This window comes from Stegodyphus dumicola, chromosome 8 (assembly GCF_044657685.1).
Source record: "Stegodyphus dumicola isolate Sdum_Otavi_A_Nest chromosome 8, ASM4465768v1".
Taxonomy (NCBI): Eukaryota; Metazoa; Arthropoda; class Arachnida; order Araneae; family Eresidae; genus Stegodyphus; species Stegodyphus dumicola.
In genome coordinates, this window is record NC_140775.1 from 154479983 (window position 1) to 154500775 (window position 20793).

Consider the following 20793-nt stretch of genomic DNA (forward strand, 5'->3'; position numbering starts at 1 on the left):
TTGGTCTATAACATCATCATCCTTTGATTCAATGTCCGGACCATCAGTAAAGAAGTCGTTATCGCTTTCTTCCAAACTGGTACTTATTCTTAGAATTCGACGTCGTTTACCAAACCTCCCGGGCAATATTTCATCGTCACTTTCAGACAATTCAAAAATATTTTCTGCTTCACAATAATTTTAGCCATATTTATAAAAAACTAACAATTACTCAAATCAACAAGTTATTACTAATATGTAAAATACTGAAATGCAGACTAAAATGAAATTAAGTTGTGCAAATTAGGAGTGTTATAACAATTTATGAGCGGACAAGTGTTTCCATTGATCGATTTTTCTTGAACAACGGTCAAGTGACAGATTGCAAAAAAATGCAAGAAAAATTTCGTCATGCCCATTGAAATATTCTTCCCAGCATGACGAAAAATTTCGTCATACCCAGTTAACAGATTAAGGACCATTAATGAAAAAAATTAAGGACCTATGAGCAAATGGAAACTGAATAAATTCAATTAAAAATATTATTCTATGCCTGAATTTCACTTTTGTAATACCATCCTAAAAATAAAATAGATCCTTAAGTAGTATGCATTATTATTAAACATGAATTAACTAACATAATTATTAATAAGTTTGAGAATAAAATAAACTTAATGCAGTTTATCAAGTAGCATTAAATATTTTACACTTATAATAGTTGGACATATTTAAAAGAAGATAAGTGACATTTACGTTTTACTAATAGTTAGCTTTATGCTGAATTTTTTTTTTTTTTTTTTTATTTTAATGTTTCATTTTGTCACATACTTGGTCAGTCTAGAGGTTTAGCAAATAGTAAGGAGATTTTATGTGAAACGGCATAGGTTAAAATGAGAAGTGAGATCATAATCAAGCATGATTCATAACATGTCCCTCTGCTGCTTGTCTATAGAGAGACCTGCTGATTGGAACAAATCTGAAAGGCCTGATGTAGGCACGGTTGGCAAGCGTTGAAAGTTAGTCAAGCTCTGCTTAATGCAGTTAATGTCATAGCTTTGTGTAGAGTTCCAGCAGTTGTAACCCAGTTAATATATACTTTAAGGTTCCAATAAGCCATTAAAGCACCAGAGGTGATAAGTTGTTTCATATATATTATAAGTCTCAGTAGATGCAAAGAATAAGTTTTACTTGATGGGTGTTGGATGATGGTTCTCCACACAGAGGATTTGGCGATTGGATCCCCTAAAATCCCCAGTCACCCTTTAAAAGGGGGAGTATATAAGGTATTTCTCCCACCTTCTTGGCGACCCTTCGTGGTGTAGTGGTTTGCACACTAGTAGCGGTATTCCAGAGATTCGCTGTTCGATTCCCGGCGAAGCGTTGTTAATTTTTAAATCTTTCCTGCTTTCAAAAATACATATGTCTCTACAAACCTTCCCAAACATAGTTTATATCGATTTCCTTCTCTTTAATTATCGATCTTTTTTGACAATAATTAGAAATTTGTCTCAATATGCAAACCAATGTTCTCGCTAGTTTCTGTGTGCTTTATCTCCTAACTTGTCAACCTCTCCACAATGTACCTATGAGGGTTTACTTGACTTGGTAAAAGTTAAATAATCCCAGCCTACCCCCGATAGACGTGAAGTAAATTATCACTGTATCTGAAAGTAACTACAATATCAGACAAAGAACTTAGAACATAAAGGCATGTTCTGATGCTACCAAAGTCAATTACAGGTCACGGTGAAATAATTAAACAAGAAAAATCAAATTCAGACTAAAAACGTGGACTATGGTCAAAGATAATATAATTTAATTTTAATTTAATCTGTAGAGTCATTAGGATTTTCGGAAGCAGAAAAGATGAAAAATATGCAACTGCCTTCGCCGGGAATCGAACCATGGACCTCTGGAATACTGGCCCAGCGTGCTACCGTTACACCACGAAGGCACGCTAGGGAAGTGGGAGAAATACCTTATATACTCCCCTTTTTAAAGAACGACTAAAGTTTTAGGGAACCTAATCGCCAAATCCTGGGTGCGGAGAATCATCATCCACAACCCTTTTAGTTCGGTTTTATCCACTCGTAGAGCCATTAGGTTACTTGGAAGCAGAAAAGATGAAAAATATGCAACCGCCTTCGCCGGGAATCGAACCACGGACCTCTGGAATACCTGCCCAGCGTGCTACCGTTACACCACGAAAGCACGCTAGGGAAGTGGGAAAAATACCTTATAAATCTAGCACAGTAACCCTATCATATGAGGAAACAGAAATGGGAAGCTATAGTAAAGGCTGAAATGATAAACAATCGGGTAATTTGCATAATAACTGCACATATCTTTGAAGAATAATTTTCTTTATATATTCGGTTTCTTTCTTCAGCGTGTTTCCTTTTAATTTTATAATTTTTGGATTTAATTAAGGATTTCTGTTATTCTAAAAAACACTAAATGCATTCAGAATATTCAGAAAAAGCGGCTAATTTTATTTCTTTAGTATTATGAACATTCAGAAGAAATATGAAATATATATGATAAAGGCCGGTTACAGAGTTGGTGTGGCAGAATTTTTAGAATTTAGTGACACACAGAATAACAAAATCTAGAAATGGCAAAACTTTTGGAATTTAGGGCAGGCATTGGAAGCAGAATTTAGATAGGCACTAGACAGCAGAATTTAGGATACACAAAGATTGCATCAGGTGGGAAAATGCATAGCACCAGCTCTGTGTACAATGCATATTAGATGAATCTTTTAAATTGTATGTTTTCAATTTCCTTATTAATAAAAAAATCTCTTTCTATAATGCCTGCCCAAGTGATAAGATTAGAAGCATTTTTGATATTTTCCATGCTTTTGTCTAGTGAAAAGTAGAGAAAATAAAGGGAAGATAAACATGTTAAGAAAAAAGATTCTAGTATCAGGAGTAAAACATTCAAATATTATGTTTCCATCGTTCTTCCAGAAAAGTAAGAAATTATGTATTAATAAGTTCTCCAAAAAGTAAGAAATTATGTATTAATACCATGGAGACATTTTCCCTTTTGTCACATTTTTCTGGAATCTTCTAGAATCGTGGGTCTATAAATCTTGCCTTCTAAACTGCTGCAATGTCAAAAATATTAAAGAAAAATTATCCCAACCAATTCTGTAACAGCAAATAGCCAGAAATATTTTGAAAAAAAAGGGGGGAAGGAAAAACGGTAAAATTAATTTTATAGAGAAAACTGATGCATATTCTGAGAATTTTGAATAATCTGAGACAATTACATGCTAATTCACACTCAAAATGGCAGTCGTAAAAACAGAGAGAAATTTCAGATGATTAAACTTAAGGACCTTCTACTGATTTTGGCCAAAATTAAGGACTTTTAAAGACCAAAAATCGATTTTAAAAAAAAATTAAGGACTCTTAAGGATCGTACGAACCCTGATTTTAGGCTTAATACATATTTTAAAGTTTTAAATCTGTTAAATAAAGTTTTTTCAATTGTCCATATTTTATTGATACTAGAAAAAACACGTTGCTTTTGCAGCATTTGTTCCTGGAAGAGGGAGCGTGTGTTCACCAATTTTCAAAATATTTTCATAAGGAATATTACTCTGTTTAAAATGAAGGAATAACTCCGTCCATTTCTTGTCTGCTTCCACATTTGCAGACATTCAACATTTAATTTTTTCATCAGTAATAACGTATCTTTTTACCAATGACACCTCATCAAAAATATCATTTTTACAGAATGGTTACTAATATATTAAAAAAAATTGTCCACATATTCCCATAAAATCTCCTTTTTTAAAGTCCCTCGATGAAAGTTTTTAATATTCTCAAACTGAACTGACTGTTCTTCAAGATAGCCCAAGCAGACTTCTTTCAGAAAATCTGGTCGTTTAATGGCACCTTGTTCTTCCAACCTAGTGATGTCCTTTCGAATAACTAAAGGAACATAATCGTTATCAACTCTTTCTCGCAATTTTGTTTTTAAATTATTGATTTCATTTGACACTTCCGTAATTGAAATTTTGTCCCCTTCAATAATTTTCACAGCATTGTAAAATGATGTAGCTTGGTTGTGGATGAATTGAAGCCAAATTTGTGATGTGTCATTTTCAAAAAAGAGCTGCAATATTCTTGGACATTTATCTTGTGATAAAAAGTACGATTTTAATGATTCGTATATTTTTAAAATATTTTCTACAGCTGGTAAAAGAGCCATCTTGTTTTGCTGTAACCAATAATTCCTTAATATTCGATTTCTGCGCTTTCACAAAAATCTTTCAAAATTTAGACACGCACAGCATATATATAAAAATACGAACAAGTTTTTGCAATAACATTTTCAACATCCACTGAAAGTAAGTCAGATGCTGTTTGAATAGTATTGTGTAGAATGTGCGCTGCACAACCTACTGCAATAATATTTTGGTTCAAATGTTCAATAAGTTTCGTAAAAACATTATTGATGCTTCTTCTAGCTTTTCCATCAAAATTTGCGTTAGTGTTATCCTCACAATAGTCAATAATATTTTATTGTTCAAATTATTCTTTTTTTAAATAGTACTTACTGAATCAAAAATTATTTATGAAGTTTCACCTGGTGATGAAACAAAATCTAATATTCTAATTTTAATTCCTGTTTCTGTATCAAAAAGTCTAACAATTCTGGGAAATAATTTTAAATCTTTATGATTAGAAGCATCATAATATAAGAACATAAATGTGTATTTATCTAATTCTTTCTGCAATTGTGAAAACAAATATGGTGAAAAAACATTATAAATAATTGCTTCCGTTTTTTCCCTTGCACATGGAAATTTTTTGTCGTACAGTGTTTTGATCATTTGCGACATACAATCAATTGATCTGAAACTTTGATTGTGGTTTATGGTGTGAAAAGCAAATAGTCCTTCAGCTAATGCTAACTGTTCCTCCGTTGACAATGCATATTCCTTGACGAGACGTAACGACAATGATCGAACACCACCGAGTAAATCTAACTCATTACATTGCCTAATTTAGTTTATTTTTATTTTTTACATTCACTATAATAATTAATAAATAATAGGTAATATATTTCACAGTACATTTAAAAAAAGAAATGCAGATGTTTTCTAAAAAGCGGGACATTTTTAAAAATTGGCGGGATGCGGGACAGTTCTCCAAAAATCGGGACGTGTGGTCACTTTACCTTTGTTAGTATGCATTTAGCACTACACTGAGACAGAGAGTATGCAGAAAATATTTCCGAGTTGTTTGGTTTGATTTATCGAGTAAATCTTATCTTTATAGTTTCAGTTATATCATATATTGTATTTAGCACATAGCCTATATAAATAAAAGTTACCAGTAGTTTTTTTAGCACACCTCGGCGAATTTCTTGGTGTTATCTTGCAGCAACTGGTTAAACTCACATCTGAACAGTAAAAATGAGTAACCACCAGAGTTTAGATGATGGAATGAGGTGACGAATTGTGGGGAGGCTAGAGGCAGGCCAATCGCAAGTCCAGATTTGCAGAGAGTTTAATTTAATGCTCAGCATCATGTGTAACCTATGGAAACAGTTCCAGGATACTGGATCCATCGAGAGAAAGCCTGGGCAAGGTTGTCCAAGAGCCAGGATGGCCAGAGAAGATCGCTATTTGTCCATTTTAGTGAGGCGTAACAGAGGAGCTACAGCTTCTCAGCTCTTTCGGGACCTGTATGCAGCCACAGGAACATGTGTAACAAGGGTGACTGTTTCCAAAAGACTGAATGAGGGAGTTATCTGCTAGAACTCGTCTTCTAGCAGATAACTCCCTCATTTTGTCTGTTTGCATCCCGCTCACGTCTGCGGACAGGAGAGTCCGATTAGCACGGTGCAGAAAACATAGTGATTGGAGTACGGAGCAATGGGCAACCTTTCTATTTACCGACGAGTCCTAAACACCGAATCTCGGCATACTTTCATATGGAGAGAGCCAAGGACTCGCTACCTACCCTCCAATATTCGCAAAATCAATTATAGCGGTGGCGGTGTAATGGTCTGGGCAGGCATCATGTTTAATGGTTGCACACCTCTTCATCTCTTTGACTGATGCGAGGTATAGGGATGAGACCTTGGAGCCCTATGTTCGCCTTTTCCGGGGTGCAGTGGGCCCCGAGTTCATCTTACAGGACGATAACGCGAGACTACATAGAACTCTTTTGGTCGACGAATTTCTCGAGAATGAGGATATTTGACGGATGGATTGGCCAGCCAGGTCTCCAGACCTCAACCCTATAGAGCATGTCTGGGGAGGGCAATTGCAACCCCCTACGAAAACCATCGAAGAACTGAAAACGGTGTTGCTGAATGAGTGGGACCAATTGCCACAGGCACTGATAAACTAACTTATTTCCAGTACGACATCACGCTGCGAGGCCTGTATGGCTGTAAGAGAGGACCATACTGCTCACCAAACTCAAGGAATGCTGCAAAAGTGAGAAGTCTGGAGTCATTCCCCCCATATAACACATGTTTAGTATCCAGCTACTATTTTCTTTTTCTGAAATTAAAGGAAATTTTATCTAGAATGAGGTTTTTTTCAGACAGTGATGTGAAAACAGCCACCGAGAACTGGTTCAAAGGACAGGAACTTAATTTATACCAAGCGGATTAAACAAATTGGTCCTGCATCCAGATAAATGTCTAAACAGATTTGGTGATTATGTGGAAAATTGATGGGAAAGTATACTTCTTAATTTCCTTTTGTATTTACTGTCTATTAATAAATAATTTTTTATTATCCTTGTAATCTTTTTACCAAGGAACTATTTTCTGACATCATTATCTTTGTATACTCTGTCCAACCGCAAAATGCTATGTTTTATGTCTAACCTTTGTGGGTAAACATATCATTTCATGAATTTATATTTTGAGTTGAAAGCGGAGTAAAATAATAAGAGATAAGAAATAGAAGATGCATCATTTAATAAATTTATTTGATTTGTTATAAAGTCTATGCTCAATATGCAATTCAACTGCAGTGACTGCTAAAAAATAGTATAGGCAGTGTAATATCTTGTTATTTAATAAATAAATATAATTATTGTTGAAGTGGCAATCCATATTTGTATTAAACCGTTACTCAGCAACATGAGATATTGTTTTAAAAAGATTAAATTCTGAAGATTTTTACAGCTAGGAGTAGTATGAAATTTTTGCCACTTAAGAATTGTATGAAATTTGTCTATCACCGTGAACTAGATATAAAATATATGTTCTACTAAGAAGATTGTCTGTTTTGTAAATTACTGCAAAATACATTACAGTCTTAATAAATTGGAGGTTCCACCGAGATCCTGGAAATTAGGAGTGCAATTATCAATTTCGATGGTGCTGTCTCCTAATCCCAGAAATTTGCTGAATTTTTTACAAGTTTGCTAATACCAATTGCCGAGTTTGTTTATTTCAAGGAGAAATGGATGTAAGAAGTCTGCCGTTTTAAAGCCAGATTTGAAGCAGATCATTCAAAGGTTATCTTCTGTGCTTCTATAACTTGCGTCCGAGCAAAAATCTGTCAAAACAGGATACTGCTGATCTCTGAAGATAAGATTAACTTTTGGTTTTCTTAAAAAAGCTTTTATTGAATTTTAATACTTTATTTCAGAATTATAGTTTATCGTGTAAGATTTTGTTTAAAATAACTGACCCCAAAATTATTCAGCCTAAATTTATAATTGATATTTGTGGTAAAGAAGTATTTTGAAATTATTATTTATGCTTTACTTTTATTTGTATTGAATTTTTATGTTCATAAATGATATGTGTAAGCCATCCCGGCAGTTATAAAAAAAAGAACTGCTAGCTGAGTTTTTGAATTTGTTGCCAAGCAGGCACGTGAAAATAAGTAATAACGTCAAACTGACGTAGTGTGATTTGATTATACTGCTGAATTGGCAAAGATTTTTTTTCTTAGTTCTCGCCATCCAGGCGTGTGATAGATAGTAACGTCATCCCGATGTATTACAGATTGTATATTCTAAAAGTTGTATTGCCAAACTGGCAAAAATTGTTTTTGTTATCGCCAACCAGGCATGGAGATAGATAGTAAAGTCGTCAAACTGACGTGGGTAAAATTCCATTGTATTGCCTAACTGGCAAAGGTGTTTATATAGTTATAGCTAACGAGGCTTGTGAATAGTGAGTTAAAACGTCAACCCGACGTAGTATTATAGTATTTTGTGCCAACCTGGCGAAGTTGTTTAAATAATTCTCTCCAATTGGTTAGTGTGAATTTTGTATTTGAGAAATTAAGTCTCACCAGAAATTATACATTTTTAGTACAAGTACGATCTTTTAAATTCAATTTCAAAAGGATGCCTAATAAAGGTAACTTGTGTCAACATGTCATTCTCAGCTAGGAGTAAAAAACAGGATTTAAAAGTTCTAGCAGAAGAGTTAGGTTTAACTGTGAAACCTCAATTTAAGATTGCTCAGTTGCATAAACTGATTACTGAAAGTCTCGATTATGATGAGGAGTTTACTCGAGAACTACTGGCTGCAATTAGAGAAGAAAGGGAACGAAAAGAAGAATGCGAACGAAAAGAAGAATGCGAATGAAAAGAAAGAGAAAGAGAAAAGGAACGCAAAAGAGAAGAAAGAGAAAGAGAAAAAAAACGTGAAAGAGAAGAAAGAGAAAGAGAAAAAGAACGCGAAAGAGAAGAAAGAGAAAGAAGAGAAGAACACGAAAGGGAAGAAAGATAAAAGGTACACGAAAGAGAAGAAAGAGAAAGAAGAGAAGAACGCGAAAGGGAGGAAAGAGAAAAGGAACGCGAATTAGAGGCTTTGAGCCACAGAAACTTCAGTTGGAAGCAATGGCTGCAACAGCACAGCCGGTAGAAACTACGCAGTTACCTGAGGAGCCTTTAAAAATCAGAATTCACGATGTCATTCCACGTTTCAACCCTAAAAAAGATGAAATAAGTTTATTTCTGGTGTTATTTGAGCGTCAAGCTAAAATAATGAATATACCTGCTGAAAATCAAGTGACTCAACTTATTTCATTTCTGCCTCCTGACATTGTTCAGCTTATTGCTAGAGAACCAGAAGAGAACGCGAAAAAGTATGAATATGTAAAAACTTTACTGTTACAACGATTTAAATTGAGTGCGGAAAAATTTCGACAACTATTTAATAAACACCAAAAAGCTACTGAAAGTACTTGGTATCATTTCTACTATGAATTAAAGAATTATTTAGTAGGATAGCTTAACGGATTAAACATTAAAAGTTTTGAACAGCTAAAAGATCTCATGCTGGTTGATCAAATAAAAAAGCGTACTTCTCCTGATTTCAAAGAACATTTTATGGATCAATGGACAACCATCATTTCACCAACTGAAATGGTTAAGAAAATTGAAGATTTTGAAGATGTGAGAAAAACAATAAAACCGAAATTTTCTGCCAATCAGACTGAGAAAATTAACAAAGGATCATTTAAACCGCGTTATGATAATTTTGTGAAAAAAATAGAGCATCCGCCTCATTTTAAGCATTCTGATAGATGGGATGATTCAAAATACAAGAAAGATCATCAGCAAAAGAATCAGTTCCAAAACAAAAACCAAGAAAATTTATATGACAAAAGATATCGACCACGCTGTTTCGAGTGTGGATCATACGAACATTTTAAGCCTCAGTGTCCTCGCTTAAAACCAAATGAAAAGGTAAATTGCGTATCTTTGAATGATGATTTGTTAGAAACATATACAATTAACGGTTTAGTTAATGGGCATGAAATGCTTATTCTTCGAGACACAGGAGCCACTGTTGATGTTATTTCTCACAATCACATAGATAACGCAAAAATGACTGGAGAACATGTCTGGGTACAATATCTGTTAAATGACCATTTAGTGTGTCTACCATTAGCGGAAGTTGAAATTAATTGCGAACTTGGTCATATAAAGACAAAGGCAGCTGTTGTTACAAATGATCCAGGCAGATATGTATTGGGTAACAAAACTGCTCAATTGTTCAAAAATAAATCATTCTTAAATTTAGAAAAAATAAATGCAGTTTTGACACGATCTCAAGTAAAAAGATCTCGTGAAGAAGGTCGAAATAGATAAACTGAAATGGAGAAACTAGAAGAACTGACGTTTATTGACACTGACGAAGATATTTTACCGCAAGCTGATGAGAAAGACAAAGAAATTAAGAAAATAATTAATGCTAATTCAAAGGAATTAATTGGATCTCAGCATCAAAGCAGAGATCTAATCTCAATGCTTAGCAAAGCTAAAAGTGAAAATTTCAGAAATTATTTCAAAATTAAGGAGAAAAAGAAATTAGATAAAAATGGAAATGAAAGGGAAGTCATTGTTATTCTTGAAAAATATAGAGATCAAATGCAGAGCTACACAACTTTGATTCAGAACCAAACAAATAATAGTGCTAAGACTCAAGGTAATTTGGTCAATACTCACCCTCCTAAGAGTCAAGCATCTGTCAATGGTTCACAGAAATCAGACAAATAATCTAAGCATTCATCTACTGATGAGAAAACTGAAGTTATCAATATGAAAGCTGACTCACCTTCTTCACCTGGTGATTCACCTTTTATGGATAGTGTGTGTGATTATTCCTCTACAAGTTCATCAGTTCCTTCTTCCCCAAAAAGTAAAGATGTGTTTGATGGTAAAAAGTAAAGATGTAAAAAAGTAAAGATGTGTTACCAGCAGATCAAAGAAATTCTCATCAAAGAACTCATGAAGGTGCTTCTAAAGCTGAGAAATTAAAAATACGTTCAGAATGTAAGCTCGTGTCAGAAGACTTAGCAAAGAGGCATAAACATGATAAAGGATACTCAAAGTTGCCACATTCAATGAGAATGCAAGTAACAGATAAGAACAAAGGTTCATCTCGCAACAAGCAAAAACTATCTGAAAAGAAAGAACTGACACAATTAAACGATTCTCAGTTAAAATCTCTAGATGAATTGCCAAGTTCTTGATTTGATATACAAGTCAAGGAGAAGTTTTCAAACAGACAAGAGCGAGTTAGTTGTTGAAGTAGTAAAACTGCCGCAAAAGCCTCTATTACACTCACCTGATTTCAATAAGCAGTTCGTTTTGCAAATTGATGTTTCGGACTCTGGTATGGGTGTCATTTTAGCTCAAAATGATGAACGAGACAATGAACATCCAGTATTATACGTCAGTAAGAAGTTTACAGAAACTGAAAAAAAGTACTCTACCACAGAAAAGGAATGCGCCGCCATAATATTTGCTGTAAAGAAACTTCAATGTTATTTAGACGGGCATACTAAATTCCTCATCATGACCGATCATAATCCCTTAGTTTGGCTCAAAAATAATCTGAGTCTAAATCCACGACTTATGAGATGGGCACTAGTACTACAACCCTACAATTACACGATCGTTCATCGAAGTGGTAAAAACCATAAAAATGTAGATGCATTAAGTCGTACTTCTTGGCCTGATTAAATAATTTGTTTCTCTATATAGATAAAAAAAAAAATATTTTGTTCCTTCCTCTCTTCCTCAGTGTATGTTATTATGTTATATCTTGTATTTCAATTCTGTATTGTGCTAATATTGTTGTTTTTGAAAAAAAAAAAGAAAAAAAAAAAAAAACGTAAACTTTAATTTATGAAAATTTAAATTAAAGTTTATCTGGAGGGGGAAGAGGTTGTAATATCTTGTTATTTAATAAATAAATATAATTATTGTTGAAGTTGCAACTCCATATTTGTATTAAACTGTTACTCAGCAACGTGAGATATTGTTTTAAAAAGATTAAATTCTGAAGATTTTTACAGCTAGGAGTAGTATGAAATTTTTGCCACTTAAGAATTGTATGAAATTTGTCTATCACCGTGAACTAGAAATAAAATATATGTTCTACTAAGAAGATATTCTCTGTTTTGTAAATTACTGCAAAATACATTACAGCAGACATTTCATCACTACTACATTGCCAGTGAAACTGCCACATATCTGAAATATGCCATTGTAATAAAAAGGTCGTCAACACTTCACACCAGTAAAATGTGTGGCATAGCTGCTATGTGTCCAAACAATAATTAAAAAATATTAAGATAGGAAAACAAAAATACATTAAGAAATCCATATATTTCAAGCTTGTTTTAAGATAGCTATTTAAATGGTTTACAAATGCCTAAATTTATCAAAAGAGGCTTAAACATAAGAATGGTTTAAAAGTAAATATATAAAATAAAATACTAACCTTTAAAATTTCAATTTCTTTTTCCAAATCTAAAATTTTACTTTCATACTGGTTTTTAATAGCAGCTAGTTCTATTTCATGATCTCTCTTAATTTTATTTATATCAGCCTTTTCCTGAAAACAGACATAAGATAAAACAGTTGATTTAAGAAAAATTAAACATTTGCAACATTAGTTTCACTTTGTACACTATCAGAAACAACATAATTACTGAAAAACTAATATTTTTTTATATCTTAGACCTTATATAGTATAATGAAGGCATTACTTATCATTCATAATTTCACAAAACTGCTCTTAAATATGCAATAAAGCTCTTAAATATGCAACATATCTCAAATAATTGAATTGAAACAATAACAATAGCAAGTATATAAAAAACACACAAATTTCAGCACAGGAGAAAAGAATGTTTTTATGAAGTTTGCAAACATCTATTTAGTAATTAATTCAATAAACATTCAAACAGAAAACTGACAAAAGTAGATCTGATATTATGAGCAGCAAATATACATTATACATGTTTTGAATGATCATAAGGGCTTTATTTGTTAAAGTAAATTAAAACTCTATGCAATGAAAACTTAATGCAATGAAAACAAATGCAGTAAAACGTTGGTTTATGAATTTAATTTGTTACTGAAGACTTATGCACGAAAATAATTTTTCCCAGGAATTTTTGTAAAATGGATTAATTCTTTTTTGCTTATGTAAATTTTGCAATATTCTGCACAAATAAAAAAAATTAAACTATAAACAATAAATAAACTACAACAATTAAAATTAGCAAATATAAAACAAGAAAGATAAACACAGTATTAAATGGATAAAATAGACAAAAACTCAGTTTAATTTTACTGTACATTGAGCTCCATTTCATTCCAAATTTGCCCAATGTGATTTATTTTTGCCTATGTTTTAAAATGTTTCTAAAGTGAGACAATACACTGTAACTGAGACTGCTTATGCTGCAGTTTGCTACTGGTTTATCAGGATGATATTGATGATATTAAAACTTTGTGTCTTATCCCATTTTGCTCAAATTTCACTAATGAGAGAACTAGGATATACACTGCTCGACATTGAAAATGCAACACCAAGAAGTGGTCAGAAAGTGATGAAATTTGGGAAAAAGAGACAGCAAGCAGCAATAAGTGATCTTTATTTCAAAATGATAGTCAGAATACAGAGCGAGAATAGTATCAGCTCAGTAGGATGTAGGACCACCACAGACAGCGATGCACAAAGAAACACGTCTAGGCATAGAGTCAATAAGACTGCGGATGTTGTCCTGAGGGATGTCTCTCCATTCCCTTTCAACCATTTGCCACAGTTCGTATTCTGAATGAGGGAGGGGTAGATGTCCAAAGGAGCGATATTGGAGCTGTATGATGGTTGTGACAAAAAATCCCATTTGAGTCCAGCCGGTGAATCCAGACACATGTGGTCTTGCATTATCTTGATTTAAAATTACCTTTTTGTAGTGGAACACAGTTGCACATTATCCCTTGATAGCGATGCCAACATGGATTAGCATCTTGCTGTACACCTTACTGTCAAGGGTTTTACCATTTTCAGATATTTTATGTGTATAATGCTACGGCAATTCCACCAGATACAAAGCATGATCTTTTCGTGAATCAAACTGCATTTTGTGACGCTGCTGATGGGCTCATCGGACTCAGACCAACCCCCTTTTCAGCTTGCGTTATAGAAGTAAAATCCCTTTTCATCACAACTGATTATTCGGCCCACAATTTTGTTCTTGCATTGATATTTGAGCAGATTAGTGCTGGCTCGAGCACGTCTGTCCTTATCTGCTTGAGCCAGCTCATGCAGCACCCAGCGATTGAACTTGTACATCAAGTTTATGCAATGCAGAGCACGACTAATGGGCATGGCTGTAATGTCTAACTCCTTAAAAAGCTCTCAAGTAGTTGCATACTGATCTTCTTCAACAAGTTCTCACAAGTAGGCTGACCAGAGCGTTCTGCTTCTTGAATGTCATAGTCTGTGTTTTGAACTATCAGTATCAAACCTTCACAATGTAATATGTTGTGACATTAGTACCTGTAGCTGTAAATATAATTTGGTGACATTCTAAAATAGTTGATTTTTTGCAATAGAACTGGAAGTAAATGATGGTTCTAATCAGGTAGCATGATAGTTCCATTTCGGACATTTTGTACTTAATGATAACGATATTTTTTACACATTTCACTAGACAGTATTCTAATGTGTGTGTGTGATTATGGCAAAGCCTCGAGGGCTATCTGCCTAAGGGGAGGACTTTCTAAGGGAAACTGGCTCGTATACACGTTACACATGGGGAAAACCACGAAAAGTCCCATGCAGCCAATCCGTTCGTGGGATTCGAACCTCGGACCGAACTACCAGTGTTCAGCGACTTTACCGCTCAGCCGCTGGTGGGCTTCAGACAGTATTCTAAAGCGAGTATCTTTCTTTCAAATGCCAAAAATCGTTTGACAAAATATGGTTAAACATGTGAACAGGAATTTTTCATGTAGAAGATATTTGTAGTGGTGGAAAACTTTCGTTAAAACCCGATATATTAGAACTCCATGTAAAATTGCTTCAGGACTCTGTTATACACTCAGCTTTAGAACATTGTTATATGCATTTCTTTTTCATTTACCAAAATGCAAAACATGGGAAAAGGTGCCAGAAGATGAATGCAGTTAAGCAAAAACAGCCTCAAAAATGCATATTAGTAGCTTTGGTGTGGTGCTAACCTTCTTCTAATTGTATAATATCACTATTTATATCGAGAAATTTCATAGTGAAATTCTCTTGCATACATAAATAAAAAAATATTTCAATAAAAGAAACGAAAAATTTACACATGCATCAATAAATGAAACGAAAATTTTACACAGCGGAGAAAAAATAGTTGAGAAGCGATCAATGACAAATAGCTAATATGGCGAAAATTCCCCCTTCTCTACTTATTGGCGCCACACCAGGAGAGATAAGACATTTGAATCCAGAGTCACGTGATCGCACATCTGGTCGAACGAAGTCTCTCTTTTTTTTTTCTGCCGCGCCTACTTGCCGAAAAGAATCCAGAAGAGAATGCCCGAGAACCGGGGGAATGAGTCATAACTCGCAATAAGGAAAGAACAAAAAAGAAGTTTTCCCCCCTTTTCACGCATTATCACTGCCTTTGGAGAAAGAAAGGAAAAGTTTTCACCACACACACTGACCTTGCGTTTTCTACTTTCAAAGCAAACAAAATTACCCAGATCAAAATAAATAATTCATCATTATTCCTACTTCCTTTTGAACGACGATCCCCGGAATTTCCAGGTATCGAAGTTCAAAATCCCCGGAATTCCGGGGTTTTCCCGGAGCACAAACACCCCTGACAATTAAACGACAGATTTTGTTAAACAATTCCAATCTATACAAATTGACAGGTATTCCTACAATACATGAGCACATATTCCAAAAAAGCATGTATTCCATTACATATAATATAGCTAATCATGCTGGTAAATGGCTATAATAGTGCCCAATTTCTTCAAGTAATTAAAAACATCTACAGAAAAACAGAAACCAATTCCCAATTGTAACAGACATGAAATACAAAAATTATTCAGTACATATTATATATACCAATTAATTATACCATACAAATGCACATGTTTCAAAGGCTGCAATTAATTTTTCATTACAGTTAGTATATTTACCAAGCCATCTTACTATATAAATGCATGTTTCAAATACTGCAACTAATTTTTCATTACAGTTAGTATATTCCAATTTGCCAGTACATAAAATGAATCAGCTCTAAGTTGAATTGGCTGTAATAGTTCGCAATGCTTAAAATAGTTAAGAACATCTATTGGAAAACAGGAACTTATACCCAATTGTGATGGACATGATATATAGAAGTTATTCTGTACAAGGCTGATATAATTCCAGATTCTATAAAAAGCTACAAAACATCTTCAGCTGTTCATTCCTATGTGCAAATACAAAACACTAAACACTGTATCAAATATAGAAAAGACATTTACCAATTTTATCAAAACTCAATAGACCTAAATATTTCATACATTTAATTATATCTCTAATAACAAGGAAGCATTATAGCTGACAAAATAATTACATACAGTTCTAAATTCCTGTTCTTTCTTAGAATGCACATATTCCAGTTCACCAGCAAAAGTAATTGTAATTGACTTATAATAATGCAATAATAATAATAATAAAATGGCAAAAATAATAATAAAAAGAACAAAATAGTAATTATAACAAAATATTTATAATTAAAGGCTATAATATTAACATATACAGATACAGTTACCAAATGCCTCAATAAGTTATAAACAACCACAGAAATTATTCCCAGGTGGAAGTACAGAGCATATCCAGTACTTAATAGCCCTAAATATTCTATGCATCAAAGTTAAACACACAATCGTAATTACATGTCAAATGGAAAAAATTTTTTTTAAAGGAGTAGTTCGTTCATGCTATCCATAGTGCAAATATTATGCGAAGGTTGTTGGAAATGTATACATCTCATTACAAATATTAAAAATTTGAGTTAATCTGTGCTGAAGAATTTGATATTTAAATAATGTTTTACTCCATTCACTCCAGTTTAAGTCTGATGGTCTTTGCAGATGAAATTCAGCAGTGAGTGGGCAAGAAAAAGCAAAACAGTCTGGAGGCCCAATAATTCTACAGTGACATTTGTCATCTTCCTTGAGATGAAATTGGAATAAAAACAACAGAAAGGGACCATGTTCCATGAGAAAAGTTGACTGTACTGGAGATGAAAACAAAAATGTTTCTGAGACCTTTGGCAAAAATTTAAAAGTTCTTTTGCCTGTTGTGGAATGTTCCCAGTCTTTTCGCCATTGCTGGAGTAAGTTTTCTTTTGTACATCTCTTAATATAAGAAAATGGTAAAGGAAATGAATATTGAGGAAGATTATTGCTTCTCACCACTTCTTTTGCCAACTCATTGCCATAAATTCCCCTGTGAGCGGGAACCCAGCTCAGTAAGGGTCTAGAAGGGGCAGGAAGGTTAAGAAGGATGCTCTGCTGCTATTGTATTTCTTGAATTTCCCCCCTTCATGGCCTCCAGATTAGAAAGTAAATCCACTTGTGATGGAAGACTTGAAATATGCACTATTTTTTTAAGTGAAAGTAGTTTAGCTTGAAAAATAGAGTTGGCTGGCCTCAGTCTTCGACACCATGAATACATTGGTTTGCCTTGTGAATTACACATAGTCCCCATCCTGTCCCTTGTTCCAAATGAGATCCATCTGTGTAAATCTGACGTTGACTTTTTGACTCATTTGAGAAGGTTGTCATTTTGTGCTGGATGACACAGAAGTTCTGAGCTCCTAATTTCATAACTAAAAGGATTGTATGAAATATTCCACAGTTTATTCTCTAGACAAAGACACAAAATTCGAGTCAGCACCACTTCCCTATTTGCTGTCAAGTCCAACTCTGTTTGTTGCAGTGATGGGCCTGGGTTCAAGTCTCAGAGAAGGCATGGTTTTAACTGTCTGTCTCTTCATGGGAGGCAGTGGTGGCCACCTATTAGGTGCTTCCACAATGAAATGGCCACCACTTCCAGCCCTTGTAGTGGCACAAGGCTAATGGCTATTAAATAAAGCACCCAGCTATTAAAAAAAAAATCTAGCAGTTTCAATTCATACCAATAACTATTGTTACAAATATTTTTAATTCCTTTATTAATGAAATTTCTTTAAGATTTAATCTTGCTAAACAGTGAAAAATTAGCAAAATTCAGGTTTATGTTAAAGAAATAAAGAAACTGTGCCTATTAAATTACACTGGTTATCATAAATTAAGGAAAAATCACGATTACTGAAAATGTTACATGTAGAATTTTATGAAACTTACCCACAATATACAACATATAGTAAGGTATCAAATAATATAAACAAAAATTACCAGACAATTATGGTAGTATAGAAATTAGCACATGTATAAAATGAACAAATCAAAGGTGTCAGTTTGCTATATGAAAAGTACCTTCAATATGGAATATGGTCGCCTCTAGAAGGAATACAGCACATACAGCGATGCGTGATGCTTTCAATTATGCGGTCTATCAGTCCCATAGGAAGCAAGAGCCATTGCTCTTGCAAAGCAGTTGCAAGCGCGGCAAGGGTCTGAGGGGCCAGATTGAGAGCAGCTAGACATCTCTCTAAAGCATCCCAAACGTGCTCGATAGAATTCAAGTCTGGGGATCGAGCTGGCCACTTCATGCACATAATTGTTTCCTGTTGAAGATAATCATCTACGATGCGAGCCCTGTGTGGTCTTGCATTGTCGTCTTGTAACAGGAAAGCTTCACCTATTGCCCCGGCATATGGGCGCACATAAACATCAAGGATGTCATCTCTATAAATCTGAGCATTCACGGTTTCCCTTGGAAAGACATGGAGGTCTGTGCGTCCACCCAAAGAGATGCCACCCCAAACACAGACACTGCCTCTTCCATATGCATCTCTTTAACGGATGTTGGACAGATGATAATGCATTCTAGGTTCTCTCCATATCAAATAATGCATACTATCGCTTTCCAGACTAAACCTGGACTCATCCGTAAAGATAACAGCCCTCCACTGATCAGGCGTCCAGTGGACATGTTGTTGTGCCAACTGAAAATAGTCCCTCCTATGGCATGACGTGAGCGGCACACAAATGGCTGGTCATCTCACATACAGACCACCTTTGTGAAGCCTTCTACACACAGTTGACGTTGATACCAACCTTCTGGTGGCTGCAGCAAGGGAGGATCTAAGAAGAGTCGGAGTAGCGGTTCTATTCCTGCGTGCACATAATGTCAAATATCGGTCATCGGCGCTCGTCGTAGCAGTTGGTCCTCCTTGGCTTAACCTCCTAGATGCCGAATCTGTGGTTTGAAATTGCCTCCAAAGTCTATGAACCACAGAAGGACTCGCATTTAGCCATCTGGCCACTTCTGTTTGACTTTATCCTGCCTCTAGTCTCTCAATGGCTTTCCATCGTAGTTCTGCAGGCAAATGATGCCTGGAGGTCATTGTTACAAATAGGCTATGTCACTATCCCAGTGAAATATGTGGGCTTGCTCTCAAATATGGACTTTTATGCTCCTCGCACATAACGTATTTCGAGTGCAGTGCCACTACTTTGCATATTGGAGTTTTACTCAGCTACTCTTACTTAGCAACATATTCAAATATTACACTTATTTTTGAGGGAGTTATGGCTACTTTTGTGATTTTTATTTATAAAATTTGCATGGGAAAAAATGATTAAAAATTTTTTTACTTACATTTAAAATTGAATTCCACTTCTCTAACTGTGATTTTTCTTCTTTTAAATGTTGCAACTGAAGTGCTAGTTTCCTATTTTCAGAGTCAGGCCCTTAAAAATTATACTTAACATTACAAACTACAGTTTCACATAATGGCTGTGTTATAATATATATTTTTAAGAAAATAAATTATTTTGCAATGATAATTTATTTGATGTTTTGCCTTTTAGTTTAAGGTATGGTAATAATAAAAACTTGAGAGATTATTTTTCACAACATTGAAATGTACAACAATAACTTTAAACAGTTTAAAGAAACTGTAGGTATGGAAAAAAATTAATTTATGAAAGGTTTATTTATGAATATAAATTGGCTGCTTAATAACACGGTTTTGACCTGCACAACTTCTTTTCACTCAAGATATGACCTCAACCACTCAAGATATTTTTTTCTTAGTACATATATTTTGAGGGTAAAATGACAACTTGAACAAAATTTAAGTGCTGCTAAGGAACATGCATGTAAAAATGGTGGGAAATTAGGTTTTGCATCACTACATTAAAAACAAAATAATCGAAAACAAAGTATCATATATTTACCACAAAAAATTAACATTTACAAAAATGAATATACTGTAGTGGTATTTGCAAAAAATTTCACCATTTCAGTTGAACGTCAAAACTTTTACTTTTTTCAAACTTAACAAAAGTATAACATTTCAAACATAAGGATCCTAAACGCATCTTCAAGTAAGGATCTTTACATTTCTCCCTAGATATTTATTTGGTAGCATAGCAATGTAGATATTACAGTCTTAACCCCTTAAATGGTAGCTGAACAAGATGAATTTTGTTCTGTACAGTCTGTATGCAGACACAGTAAAAACCGGTCTGAAAATTTTCATCATGTACTTTAAATATAGTTAGTTTCTATACCTGACACTGAAAAAGGCAGCCTATTGTGTTAAACCAGACCCCCAAGATGTTAATACCCAAATAACTTCTAAAGCATTGCAAGCATTTGAAGAAGAAAGAAGCAGTTTTGTTCTTCAGTAGAACTTCCTGAAGTTGAAAATTCTGTGGTTACTTCTTTTATGGCACTGACTGCTAGTGGTAGCTTTGATACAGAAAAAAGAAAATATGCTTTATACTGAAAACTGAATATTTCTAAAATATTCTAAAACTGAATAACTGATGAATAATATATTTCTAAAACTGAATAACTGAATATATAGTATTTACTTCTAGCATTTGGCTAATCATA

General features: G+C 34.1%; 1 protein-coding gene across 1 annotated transcript in view; it reads right to left on the reverse strand.

Moving 5' to 3' along the window:
- The window catches only part of LOC118190440 (uncharacterized), a 58215-nt gene that overhangs the window by 20440 nt on the left and 16982 nt on the right, over nucleotides 1–20793 (reverse strand). Inside the window, exons 3-4 of the mRNA XM_035361147.2 lie at nucleotides 19549–19640; nucleotides 12220–12333 (exon numbers count right to left, since the gene is read on the reverse strand). Of these exons, the coding sequence (XP_035217038.1) occupies nucleotides 12220–12333; nucleotides 19549–19640 (206 nt within the window). The remainder of the gene's footprint in view (nucleotides 1–12219; nucleotides 12334–19548; nucleotides 19641–20793) is intronic.